The sequence below is a fragment of the Hypanus sabinus genome, chromosome 8 (genome assembly GCF_030144855.1).
Source record: "Hypanus sabinus isolate sHypSab1 chromosome 8, sHypSab1.hap1, whole genome shotgun sequence".
In the NCBI taxonomy this organism is placed as follows: Eukaryota; Metazoa; Chordata; class Chondrichthyes; order Myliobatiformes; family Dasyatidae; genus Hypanus; species Hypanus sabinus.
In genome coordinates, this window is record NC_082713.1 from 47,698,649 (window position 1) to 47,713,067 (window position 14,419).

At 40.3% G+C, this 14,419-nt stretch overlaps 1 protein-coding gene and 1 long non-coding RNA gene across 2 annotated transcripts in view; one reads left to right on the plus strand and one right to left on the minus strand.

Moving 5' to 3' along the window:
* The window catches only part of LOC132398114 (MORC family CW-type zinc finger protein 3-like), a 140,526-nt gene that overhangs the window by 91,856 nt on the left and 34,251 nt on the right, over positions 1 to 14,419 (plus strand). Inside the window, exons 10-11 of the mRNA XM_059977112.1 lie at positions 11,118 to 11,225; positions 11,714 to 11,842. Coding sequence (XP_059833095.1) covers positions 11,118 to 11,225; positions 11,714 to 11,842 — 237 coding nt within the window. The remainder of the gene's footprint in view (positions 1 to 11,117; positions 11,226 to 11,713; positions 11,843 to 14,419) is intronic.
* LOC132398115 (uncharacterized) overlaps positions 1 to 14,419 on the minus strand; it is a 77,859-nt gene that overhangs the window by 3,282 nt on the left and 60,158 nt on the right. The window lies entirely within an intron of this gene.

Genomic DNA, 14,419 nt, shown 5'->3' on the forward strand with positions numbered 1-14,419 from the left:
AAAGGTAGAGGCCAGACTAAGAATGCTCCACCGGTCCTTCAGGTTTGGGTGTTGAGCTCAGGGCTCGCAACCCTGACTGGTCAAAAAAAATTGTTATGGAAACAGCAATGAAGATGGAGAACCTTCATTGCTGTCCTAAATGCTAGTGGTGTAACAGGCAATTGATTAATTAATTTATTTATTCGGCACAATATCATGGGCTGAAGGGCTGTTCCTGTTGTAGATGCTACCTGACATGCTGAGTTCCTCGAGTAGCTTGTGTGTTGAGACATTTTAAGTAAGCTGCAAGCAATGCCTGCTCAGATAGGAAAGCAATGGTTACTACAGGGTTAAGTAGTACGCATCCCCAGGTAATGCAGGAATCCTCTCTGGCTATTCCCTTCTCAGATAAATGTACCATACTGGGTACTGTTGGGAGGGATAGCCTTCTAAGAAAAAATTGTAACAGCCAAGGTCCTGGCATTGTGGATCATTCTGTTGCAAGGGGAAGAAGACAGATGTTTCTGTGACGACAGGCAAGAGTCCAGGATGGCATGTCAACTTCTAGTTCTAGCATGTTGTGTGTATTGCTCTAGATTTCCAGCATTTGTAGTACCCCTTGTGTACATGCTTGAGACCTTGAGGAAGTAACGTGCAAAATAGAAGATGATTTGTTGATGTGTATTTGTATTTTCAGAAAGCTGTTAATAAGATATCACCTGGTAGATAAGCATGCAAGCTTAAAGCACCTGGGGCAAAGTGGCCATGCAACAGGAAACAAAAAGTAGGAATAAATGGGTGTTTTTCTGGAGACTGATGGTTGATAGATGCAGTACTATAAACTCGGAGATTCACAGTATGTTGTTAATGATTTGGATGAAGGAATTAAACATAATATCTCGTGAGTTTTCAGATGATAAAATCTAGGTAGAAGATAAACTATGGAAGCATTGAAGCTCTAGGCTGATTTGGACAGTTTAAGGGTATGGACAGAAACACGGCTGATTCACCTGTTATGGTATTAGTGTTTTAATAACCAAATTTAAACGTGTATCACTAAAAATAAATGTGCTATGTTTAAACTACTTTATTAACTGAAGATATCTCCTCCTTGATGGGGAGAGCGGGGCCTACTGCTCAAATAGTGGGTAATGGCAGCTAATGTCACCATAGAGGATCAAGTATATTATCAAAGTATGTATGCAGTGTACAACTCTGAATTTTGTATTTCCTCCAGCAGTCATGAAACAAAGAAAAACCATGAAACCCCTCCCATCCTGCCATGTGCAATTAAAAAAACAAGTCATGCAAATGGCAACAAAAAAATCGATAAAAAACAGAATAAAAAAACAGAAAATGGAAGGAGGCCAGGCATAAGTTTAACTCAGTGTTCGTTATCTGTAGTCTGCCCCAATTCAAAATCCACACAAAACAGCAACAAGAAAGGATCAACCAGAAACTAGAAATACATCATAATGTGAAATACAGAGGCAAATCCACAAACCCTGTGGATTATCCCTTGCCCAAAACCCAGAACTCCATCCTCCACCATCATCAGGGAAGAGAGAGATCATTTGAACACAGGAACCTTCCTCCGGGGGCAGTGAGAGAGAGAGAGTGAGAAAGAGACAGTCACATGCAGACGCCTTCTGGCAGTAGTGAATGAGAAGTTGATAGGTGGCACCGAACACCCACTCGCCTTCACACAGACGGCCTGCAAGTTTCTGGGAACAGTGATCTAGGACACCCATAAATAATACTTTAAGGGCTGACTCTCTGACATAAATCTTCTAACTATTGATCAATCAACTATTTGATGTGCTAAGTCAGAGGTCGGCAACCCGCGGCTCCGGAGCCGCATGCGACTCTTTCATCTCTGTGATGCAGCTCCCCGTTGTTTGTTAGTTTTTGAAATGTAATTCGAAATTTGAAGATTATGGTGATCTTGTACAATCTAAAAACTTTGTGGAGACCCCATTTCCTGGCACATCCGACCCGGCTCACAATTAGCCACCGTTCCGGCTAAGGGAGATAGCCTACGGGGGTTTGTGAGTACGTGTCTTTTGGAGCATCCGCGCCCACGGGGACGGGTTGAGGGAGGCTTTAAAGCAAGGCTGTTTCGTTCGAATAAAGCTACCTTTGACTGCAGTGTCTTTATTTTAGCGCTGCGTGTAGCACACCGCTACAACGTGTTTTTTATCGCTATTAATATACATCACCACTGCCAATGCCTGACACCCACCAGTGCACGCTTTCATTTAATTCTTCGATCCAAGGTAGGCTAACTATGGAGTAACCTTCAACCCAACGTCTTTTTTTCGGAGTTCAAAATGTTTTTGTTGCATGCAGAAATGTAATTTCGTTTTCTCTGCAGGAGTTTATCAATTTCATAAATGCAACACATTATAGTTTGTTTATACATAGCATAAAGGCAAAAAAAAAAACCGTTGTATGCAGTGTTATTTCATTTTAAATGTCAAACGGGTTTTGCGGCTCCCAGTGTTTTCTTTTCTGTGGGAAATGGGTCCATATTGGCTCTTTCAGTGGTAAATGTTGCCGACCCCTGTGCTAAGTGATAGTGTTAATCTGGCCTGCAATCTTCATTAAACTAAACTTAGCCACTGTTCTCTGGTTTGATACAAGCCCAATCAATATAACCCCACTGTTTTACACTGCATCTCTCGAGCAGCCAACCAGGTGTTTTCTATCGATAATGCTGTTTGTTTGCAAACCTGTACTTTTAGCTTCAAGCAACACACACAAAATGCTGGTGGAACACAGCAGGCCAGGCAGCATCTATAAGGAGAAGTACTGTCGACATTTCATCCGAGACCCTTCATCAGGACTATAAGGAGAAGCACTGCTGTGTTCCACCAGCATTTTGTGTGTGTTGCTTGAATTTCCAGCATCTGCAGATTTCCTCGTGTTTGCTTTTAGCTTCAAACTGAGTTCATTAACAACTGAAGTCTGGTTCTAGTTTACAACAAGAAACTGAGCAAAGAATACTAATTGGGAATTTAACTTAATAATAACTACTTGAACCCTGGAAGTGTTAGCTGCTGTGTTGGAAAGTTGAGCTTGATATAAAGGTCCTGGAGAGCGAATATCGATCACATAGCATAATTAAATTGAGATTGACTTCTTTGGTTGAAGTAACACAATGACAGATTATTATTTGAATTCCTATTGATTGGAAAAAGGTAAAGTGAAATCAGATCAGTATGACCTAGTGCACGAGTGCTAAAGGCCAGTATGCAGCTGCTATGAGTAGTTATGTAGGAAAATTATATGCTGGCCTTACAAAAAATTTGAATACAGGTGTAGGGAGACTTTGCTATCGTTGTACAGGGCCTTAATGAGACCAGTATTGTTGGCAGTTTTGGTCTGCTTATCTGAGAAAGGTTCTTTCAAAGGCCAAAGTTCAGTAAATACTCACCAGATCGATTTGTGGGTTGGCTGGACTGACATATGAAGAAAGATTGGGTCAGTTAGGTTTATATACACAAGAATTTAAAAAAATAAGAGGTGATCTCTAAGATCTTTAGAAATTTAACAGGCTGGAAGGATTCTATCCAGGAAGGGTGTCCCAGCAGGTGGGAGGAGAAGGAAAGGTCAGTGGTCAGGACCCATCACAAAAGGTTAATTTCCTCTCCAGGGCTGGTTAACCTGTGGAATTATCTACTACTGAAATCAGTTGAAGTCAAATCATCAAGTATATTTAAGAAGTTAGATATTGTTCTTAGTGCTAGATGGAATCAAGCCATCTGGGGAGAATGCTGGAACAGGGTCCTAAATTTTAACTATCAGGCATGATTACATTGGATGGCAGAGTAGGCTCAAATGTTTGACTCCTGATCATAATTTTTATGTTAACATTATCTGCGTATTGTACTACTTAGAACTGAATTCCAAAATTCAGGTCATCTCGATCATTCACAGATAATAGTGGTCTTTACCAACCGAGCATTTAGTTTCCCATTCAGTCCTTCACCTACTTTGAATTTTCTTCTTTCATGAGGACTATTGCTATTCTAAACCAGTTTATCAGTTCATAATGTTTATTATCAATGCTCACCATGTGGTGCTTAGTTAAAGTTTTATGTGAAGAGTTATTAATTAAGAAATAGCATCTTATAGAACTCACAACAAGATTTTAACAGAGTAACAATATTTGCAGTAGAAGCTGAAACTATGACTTTCATCTTCTCTAACACTGAGGTGAGGCAAATAAACTTCTTGCAAGATTGATGCACATTAGCAGTCATAAAACTGAGAGAAATCTTGATAAGAGAAAGCTGAGTATTAGAAATGAGTAAGAGTCTTCCTAAATTGCATGATGATCTTCAAAGCATTGCAAATAATTTGCAGACATGTGGAGGAAATTCTGAAATGGTTTTTCAGTGATTTGTAAAAGCCAACAGGCTTACTTTTATCTTGCAGTAAGGGGAAAGGGGGTAGATAGCTTAAACTGCACAAGATTTTACTGCACTTTATAAATATTGTATTATACTAATAATGTATTTGTTTCATTGATCTGCCATCATTTGTTAATGAATAGAATGATACCCAGCACTAATGGGCACTTGGTGTAATTCACACCCAGAAGCAGATCCCATGAACCTTCAGCTGCCCCTCCCGAGAAGAATGGCTGAATGCTCAACACCTCGAAATAGTCTTTCATACCCGATATATATATGTCCTACTCTTTACAATCACAGACCTGGGTGTCCACAAACTACTCATTGTGCATGTTGCCACGCTCTTGGTCATTTCTCCACCTCTCTGTTTCTGCTTGGGCAAAGAAAGTTTGTTAAGACAATCAGCATTGATAGCTTTGGCCAAAAGTTAGCAGTAGAAAACGAATACCGTGGAACCTTCAGTGTCTGCAAATTTATAGTTTAAGTAAAACCTTGCATATGAGGCTGAGTCCATAGATCATGTTACCATTGACAATATAGATAAGGAACAGGAAGGCAAGGTAAGGTTCTAAATAAAACAAGCTTAGTGCATGATAATACTGCAGTAGCTACAATGAAAACTCAGCCAGTCAGACATAATCTGATGCATATCATTTAACCCAGGTTTGCTAGTATTTTCAAGCTCTTGAGTTCATTCCCATCAATAAATTCCAGGGGTGACATTGCTTACTCATTAACATTCTTCTTTACTAATTTTACCCCTGATAATGTCCTGCCCTCTTCACTTAATCATTCTTTGTTGCTTAATTTCAAAATGTTTTTAATACTTAAAGCTAGCCATAACTTGGCAGAATAAAGTTTAAAAGGTATGTAGTTAAAATAACAACTTTGTGAAGCAGCATTAGATAATTATCTCAAGTACCATTGAATTTGCACTTTGTGAATTACATTTTTTAATCTAGTAAGTTTTAAATCTTTCCCATGGTCATTCCATTCAAAATATTATCACTAAGTTAAATGCTGAGAAACAGAAGTTATTGAAGGGAAGAAAGAAAATGTTAGAAAACATTAGACTGGACCTATGGGAGCTGCGTCTCAAAGGCAGTGTCTATTGTTAAGGACCTCCAACACCCAGGGCATGCTTTCTTCTCACTGTTACCATCAGGCAAGAGGTACAGAAGCCTGAAGGCGCACACTCAGTGATTCAGGAACAGCTTCTTCCATCTGCCATCCGATTCATAAATGGGCATTGACTGGACACCATCTCACTTTTTTTTAATAAACAGTATTTCTGTTTTTTTTGCACATTTTTAATCTATTCAATATATGTATACTGTAATTGGTTTACTTATTATTTCCTTTATTGTGTTTATTTTTTTCTTCTATATAATGTATTGCATTGTACAGCTCCTGCTAAGTTAACAAATTTCACATCATATGCCAGTGATAATGCAAACTAAGATTAATATATATGATCACTGATCTTTAGCTAAATTAAACATCTTATGAAAAGTAAAAGACATTTCTGAGGTAATACTAACTATTGGATGCAGTAGAATACCAAAGTTGGGATAAAGGAAATTTGATATACAAGAAAAAGTTCCAGTGGGCAGGAGTGTGGTTGAGGATATTATGACTATTAAGATATTATTTCAACAATCAGACATATGGCGATCGAGGGATCCATCAGCATAAGCACTTGCCTATTTGCTACCTTTAAAAAGCCATTAATCTTACATTACCTTGCTGCTGCACAGACTATGGTAGCGGTGGCTTATGAAAGTTAACGCTAAGCATGCAAAGTCTCAGCTACCTACAAGAAAGGAGATATGCTTCCAAAGGTTGCTATCTGACCTTCTGGGTAGAGCCAGGATTTTCCATCTGTGTGTGTCATTTCAAGTATTAGTATTTTTATTGCAGCTGATTTTTGCAATTAGGATTCAGTGGTGTTGGTTTCTACATATATGAAGTGATATCTGTGAGAGATTTATCTATCATATAGAAACACAATGAAAGAGATACCAAGTGAGCCAAGCCACTAATTATATGGTATTTCTAGACAGTTCTATCTCAATACCATAATATAATTGAAAATTAAAAACTGCAAAAACTACTATTCTGAAAAGTTGTTTATAAATTAATTTTAGGCCTTGGGCTTAACAGAGCAAATATTACAAATATACACAGAGCAAAGGTTCTGTTGTCTTGTGTTGCTGGACTTAAGAGGCTGGCCATCAACTAGTCACTGGAGTCCAGCATTTTAGAGCTGGGAGTGAGAGGAGGGAAAATGGGATCCTCTGAAGGTTGAGGGAATTCCATCATTCGATTACCCGAGCATTACTTAGGAATATGTGTTGATCAGACGTTGGCAGGACAGAAAGGGCTTTTTTGGGGGGGAAGGAGTAACGGGACTTGTATCAGAATCAGAAACAGGTTTATTACCACTGGCAGTGAGGTAGAATTTGTTAACTTAGCAGCAGCAATTATGCAATACATAACCAGCAGAGAGAAAAAAAAGTAAATCAATTATGTATATTGAATAGATTTTTTAAAAACGTGCAAAAACAGAAATACTGTATATTTTTTTAAAAAGTGAGATAGTGCCCAAAAATCCAATGTCCATTTAGGAATTGGATGGCAGAGGGGAAGAAGCTGTTCCTGAATCACTGAGTGTGTGCCTTCAGGCTTCTGTATCTCCTACCTAAAGATAACAGTGAGAGAAGGGCATGCCCTGGGTGCTGGAGGTCCTTAATAATGGATGCTGCCTTTCTGAGACACCATTTCCTAAAGATGTCCTGTGTACTTTGTAGGCTAGTACCCGAGATGGAGCTGACTAGGCTTACAAACTTCTGCAGCTTTTTTCGGTCCTGTGCAGTAGCCCTTCCATAACAGGCAGTGATACAGCTTGTCAAAATGCTCTCCACGGTACAACTATAGAAGTTTTTGAGTGTACTTGTTGACCTGCCAAATCTCTTCAAACTCCTAATAAAGTATAGCTGCTGTCTTCCCTTCTTTATAACTATATTAATATGTTGGGACCAGGTTAGATCCTCAGAGATCTTGACACCCAGGAACTTGAAGCTGCTCACTCTCTCCACTTCTGATCTCTGTATGAGGATTGATATGTGTTCCTTCGTCTTACCCTTCCTGAAGTCCACAGTCAGCTCTTTGGTCTTACTGATTTTGAGTGCTAGGTTGTTGCTATGGCACCATTCCACTAGTTGGCATATCTCACTCCTGTATGCCCATTCATTACCACCTGAGATACAACAACGGTTGTATCGTCAGTAAATTTATAGATGGTATTTGAGCTATGCCTAGCCGCACTGTAATGTGTATATAGAGAATAGAGCAGTGAGCTAAGCACACACCCCTGAGGTGTGCCAGTGTTGATAGTCAGCGAGGAGGATATGTTATCACCAATCCGCACAGATTGTGGTCTTCCGGTTAGGAAGTCGAGGATCCAATTGCAGAGGGAGGTACAGAGGCCCAGGTTGTGCAACTTCTCAATCAGGGAATGATAGTATTAAATGCTGAGCTATAGTCAATGAACAGCATCCTGATGTAGGTGTTTGTGTTGTCCAGGTGGTCTAAAGCCGTGTGGAGAGCCATTGACTCTGCTGTTGACTTATTATGGCAGTAGGCAAATTGCAATGGGTCCAGGTCCTTGCTGAGGCAAGAGTTCATTCTAGTCATGACCAACCTCTCAAAGCATTTTATCACTGTGGATGTGAGTGCTATCGCGTGATAGCCATTAAGGCAGGCAACATAATTCACCTTAGGCACTGATATAATTGTTGCCTTTTTGAAGCAAGTGGGAACTTACGCCCGTAGCAGTGAGAGTTTGAAAATATCCTTGAATACTCTTGCTAGTCGGTTGGCATAGGTTTTCAAGCCTTACCAGGTACTCCACTGGGACCTTCTGCCTTGCGAGGGTTCAATCTCTTTAAAGACAGTCTAACATCAGCCTCTGAGATGGAGATCACAGGGTCATCAGGTACAGCAGGGACCTTCACAGCTGTAGTTGTGTTCTCCCTTTCAAAGCGTGCATAGTAGGCCTTAAGTTCATCTGGTAGTGAAGCATCTCTGCCATTCATGCTATTGGGTTTCGCTTTGTAGGAAGTAATGTCTTGCAGACCCTCCCAGAGTTGCCATGCATCCGATGTCGTATCCAACCTCATTAGAAATTGTCTCTTCACCCTTGAAATAGTCCTCTGTAAATTATGCTTGGTTTTCTGGTATAGGCCTGCGTTGACAGACTTGAATGCCACAGATCTAGCCTTCAGCAGACGATGTATCTCCTGCTTCATCCATGGCTTTTGGTTTGGGAATGTACAGTAAGTCTTTGTGAGCACACATTCATCCACACAAGTTTTAATGAAGTCGGTAACAACTGAAGCATACGCATCCACATTCAAAGGTGAATCCCTGAATGTAGCCCAGTCCACCCATTCAAAGCAGTCCTGTAGTCACTCTTGTGCTTCCCTCATCCATACCTTCTTGATCAGACTTCCTGAAATGAGGGCATGGAATAGCACAGTAGGCATTCTTGATGGCAGTGTAGCAATGGACCAGTGTGTTGTTTCCTCTGGTATTGCAAGTGATCTGTTGTTGGTAGTTACTTAGTAATATTTTTAAGACTGCCCTGGTTAACATCTCCCAAGATGATAGTGAAAGGGTTAGGGTGCACGATTTTGTGCATGTTGATCCCATTACTCAGATTATCTAAAGCCTGCTTGACATTGACCTGAGTTGGACTGTAAATGCTACCAAAATGACCCCAGAGAATTCCCATGATAGGTAAAAAGGACAGCACTTTACTACTAGCTGTTTCAGGTCTAGTGAGTAGAATTGAGACAGCGCTGATATATTCGTGCACCAAGAAGAGGTGATCATAAGGCATTTTCCTCCACCTCTGCTTTTGAGAGACTCTATAGATCTATCCTGATGGTTTATATTAAACCCGTTGATCTGGATCGCTGCATCCGGTACGGAAGAGGTTATCCATGATTCATTGAAACTAAGGACACATGTGGTCCTAATGTCCCTCCAATTCAGCATCCTGGCTCTGAGATCATCAATTTTATTCACCAGAGACTGCACATTCGCCAGCAAGATAGTCAATATAAGGAGTTTAAAACCCCATTTCCTTGAACATACTTGTATTCCTAATCCACACCCGTGCTTCAGTGAGGTGTCCTCTGTGGGCAGTCAGTGTTGTTTCCGTCGATCTTAAGCATTAAGGCATCTTTGTTGACTGTACTCCCCTTGGAAGCAGTTGTGCTAATTAGGTGTATCAGGCTGAAACGGGAATATTTAATCATATCCATTGAGAGTACTGCTGCTATGCGAATAACAAGTATTTAAGGGATATTGATAAATCTTGACCAACCTTCTATAATTACTACAGTTGGCTCTCCTTATCCGCAAGGGATTGGTTCCGGGACCCCTCAGAAATACCAGAAAACACGGATGCAAAGTCCCTTATTCAACCTGTCTCAATGCGGTGGATCTTAGGACTCAGCGGAACCCCAGACATTCAGTGCGGTGGACATTAGGACCTGACGGTAGAGCTCTGGATCTGCAGTGTTTCTGTTCACAAAAATAATCATGATCACGATTGAAAATAAAGTGGAAATAATAAAGCAATTGGAAAGAGGTGAAGCGCCATCGGTCATTGGAAAAGCATTAGGCTACAGTTGGTCAACGATCAGAACAATTTTAAAGGATAAAGTGAGAAAGGCTCTGCCCCAATGAAAGCTCCAGTTATTACTAAGCAATGTAGTGGTTTAATTATTGGGTTTTTGATTCTCCACATCAACCAGGCACGGATGGAGAGCCTGCTCAGGAGCGATCTGACTGGATCGAACTTGGGAACTTCTGTTCCCGAGCCCGGCGCTGACATGTTGCTAAGTGTTTTATATGCATAGAAAGGTAAAATATATACTATATACTAAGACAAACATTCGACTAACTGACGCTAAATAATACTGGATGTACCTGTTCCGACTTACTTAGTAAGAGAACTTCCGATTTTTTTTTGATCCCGATCCACGATAACTTACACGCATCCTCCCGTATACTTTAAATAATCTCTGAGTTACTTATAATATCTAATACAATGTAAATGCTATGTAAAATAGTTGTTATACTGCATTGTTTAGGGGATAATAAAAAGTCTGTACATGCTTGAACAACAAGTGCTGGAAGAGCACTTGCGGGTTTTCTCAATTTGCGGTTGGTTGAATTTGCGCATGCGGAACTTGTGGGTAAGGAGGGCCGACTGTATTGTGCGTTCTTCACATACTTCCTGAACAAGGTGTGGCAAGATGAGCAGTACCTTAAATGGCAATTCTTAAGCATCTTAGACACTAAAGAAAAATATTCCAGAGAGAAACTATTTCCATTGAGCTGCTATAACAAAAGCAGCAGAAGCTCCTGGCAAATGTCTTTGTTTTTAACCTGTTAGTCTGGAGTTTAATGGATCAGTCTTACAACTCCTACAGAAATACAAACCCTGCAACTGATTTAATTGTAAAGGATGTTCAATAAGGAGTCTACTATCATTTTGATCGTCAGCTGCTCTTGCTAATCCCACCAAGATTCACATTGTCATGAAATTGCAAGTTACTTATGAAAGTGCTAAAGCATCTATGGATTGCTGATGTTTTGTTTTTAAACAATACTGCATCTTAAAAACTACTGGTTATTACTTTTCAGGTTGACTCTTCAGGCACTGGGGCAGAAGCTGAATGATTACTGGAAGGAAAAGAAAATCAAAAAAAAACAGGAGGAAGCAGATAACACTGAGTTGATAGAAGAGTTACAGTAAGAGATCTTTTGGCTCCCATTCAGTTTTCAATTTCAATGTGCCCTAACAGTCAATCCTTCATGACCCTATCAACTTTATGCCACATTTTTTTGGATTGGTGAGATATGAAGCATTTCAGTTAACTGTGAAAACTGGGTGGGAAACCTTGTGGAAAACAGATGATACCTCTCAACATTTACTGATTATCCTGAGGCAGAAATGCTGAATGGAGGGTATAAAAGATAGTGCAAGTAAATCCATTAACACATTTCTTTCAATCTGTGTGTATAGTCACTTTAACATAAAGTTTCCATCCTAATATGTGGAATTCACCAAAACACCCCCTATCTTTATTAATTTTTATTGCTGCCAATGAGGCTTATAATACTTGTACCAGTGCCTTTTGATCCCAATTATATTCTATGTTTGATTTGATTATAAGCTTTTTACAAGGATATTTGAAAAAATACATTTGTTTATTTTATTCTGTTGGTTATCCTTTCAGAACTGCTCCTGACCAGGCTTGGGTTCAGTGTGAGACATGCATGAAATGGCGCAAATTACCACCAGAAGTCGACCCAGAATCATTACCAGAAAACTGGTACTGTAATATGAATCCTGACCCCAAATTCAGGTAAGGAAGATTTGGTACTGTATGCAGACCTGGATCTTTTAAATCTAATTGTTAAGCATGCTACATTTTAAATAAATAAGATTACATTGAGAAAACTATTTATTATTTGAATTATTTAAAAAAAGATCTTCATATTGCTTTAGAGGGTCTGATGTAAATAGTGGGTGAATATCTGCACTAGTTTGATAACACGTCTGATGTCCTAAGTTCAAGTGATAAGTAGGTGAGCTGGGGACATGTGAAGTACATATCATCTCATTTGCATTTTAAGACGGATGATTGAAGCATGCAATTTGTACTATCCAAGCACTTTTCCTTGGGCTTGTTGCCAGCTGGACGACTGCTGGTTACACAATATTGATTCTGCCTGAAGCTGGAAAGTTACATCAGGGCACCCTATATTGCTGCTTCATTAATAGGATGTCGACCTTTTTGACAAAGCCATCGTATATTACTTAACTCAGAGTTAATGATAAGCAAGCTTCTTAAATCACTCCAACCCGCATTATGCTGTTATGCTATCAGGAATTTTTAGGATTTTGATCCAGTTATGTTAAAAGATTGGCTGAGATTTTCAAAGTCAGGATGGTGTGTGACCTAAAGTGTAACTTGGGCAGCCCCTCTTTTGCCTACCTAATTTGTAGATAGTTGTGCTACCCTTGTCCCTCAAGGTGACAGGTGCCTTAGGAAACTAAAGAAGCAATGGTAATTTGAAAATGACCATGATTTATGTTGTAATGGTATACCCTGCAGAACTTTGGCAGAGGAGATGAATGTTTGGCGTGAAGGAATATCAGCTAGTCAGACTAAAAAGTCAAGTTTATTGTGCTTGTGCAAAGAAAATCACAGGCACACAGCATCATATAAGTAGCATTCACAGGGAAAATGTAAATTGAACATAAATTGTACACAGTTTTTCCAAGAAAACACAATCAGAACACACAAACAAAACCCACTTTAGCACAAAGTGGTCATGGTGCTGCTAAATTATGTTGATCAGGATTTCACTAATTGGTCATTGAAATGGGTTCTCCCTGCTAGATGGCAGAAAGGCTTTGTGGAGTATGAAGATGATCCAGATATAAATACTGTTGGCTCTTTAAGATAACTGTTTTCTAAATTGGTTCAGCTTTCCACGGTCAGGTAAAATGCCATAATTTTGACATGTTTTTGGCATTATGGTAGGAAAGAATCTGAAGAGTTAGAATACCATTCTGCTGAGGTGGGTTGAACATTTTAACACACTGCTTAATCAGGATTCTGACGCAGATGCCACCATCCTGGATGAACTGCCTGAATTTCCTCCTATCCACGACCTCAGTCTACCACCCACCTTCCAGGAAGTTCTATCAGCTGTCCATTCCCTTAAGAACAATAAGTCCTCTGGCATTGACAATATCCCTGCTGAGTTACTGAAGAATGGAAGGTACATGTATATGGGCACCCTCTACCAGTTGTTATGTCCACAGCCCCCTCCTTTGTGAGAATTGCAAGAGCACTAGTTGGGGGGGGCGGTCAGTAGACCCAGGAAATGGGAGAGAGACGTGTCGAATGCCTCGTTCCCCCCAGCGATGCAAAAAAACGTGACATTGACCATTGTCTCCTGGAGACCACGGTTGTCGATTGGGGACTATGCTACGTGCAAGCCCTCGGGCAAAGTGGGCTGGTTGAGAGAGAGATTGCATCATTCCAACCTGATTGACATCTGAGACCCCGTGAGGAAGTATAAAAGAGGGTCTGGGGGAACAACCCCTTCAGACGCACCAGAAGAAACGCTAACGATCCCGTAGTAGCGGGAAACCATTTGAAGGAAGCCACGTGCATTGGATTCGATGGCTGGAATCACGGAAACCAGCTTTTAGCTAACAACGGGGAAGCCCGCTCCCCTGATTCAACGGATTTGCTTCATAAAAGACCCGGGCAAGTTTCTTTTCTCACCAATCTCTCTCTCTCTCTCTAACAAGTGAAAACCCAGCGGTCCCCAAAGGCTGAAGCCTGCAGGAACTGAGTGACTTTTATATTTCCATCGGACAATATATTATCCCCTAGACAAACGATGGAGCTGTTTCTTATTGATGGTTATTATTAGACCCGCGCTTTTAGATTGGGTAGTGACGACGTATATTATCTGAATGTTTGTATTAATCTTATTTTTGTGCCTCTTTCTAAATAAAGACTTTTAAAAATAGTACCATCAGACTTCAACGGACCTCTCTATCTTTGCTGGTAAGTGATCCAGTTACAGGATTTCGTAACACGGTACATCACCAAGGCCTGGACTGATGAGAACATCCCACAGCAATGGAGAAATGCAAACATCATTGTCGTTTATAAGAACAAGGGTGACAAGGCCATCTGCGGCATTAGTAGGGGCATATCACTCCTTTCTGTTGCTGGAGACGTCCTGGCTAAGGTGATGCTTCAGAGGCTCATCAGCAACATCACCGAGTCAATGCTGCCTGAATCGCAGTGTGGATTTAGGAAGAACAGGAGCACGATCAACATGATCTTCACAACCTGGCAGCTTCAGGAAAAGTGCAGGGAGCAATATCAAGACCTGTTTATGGCCTTTGTCAA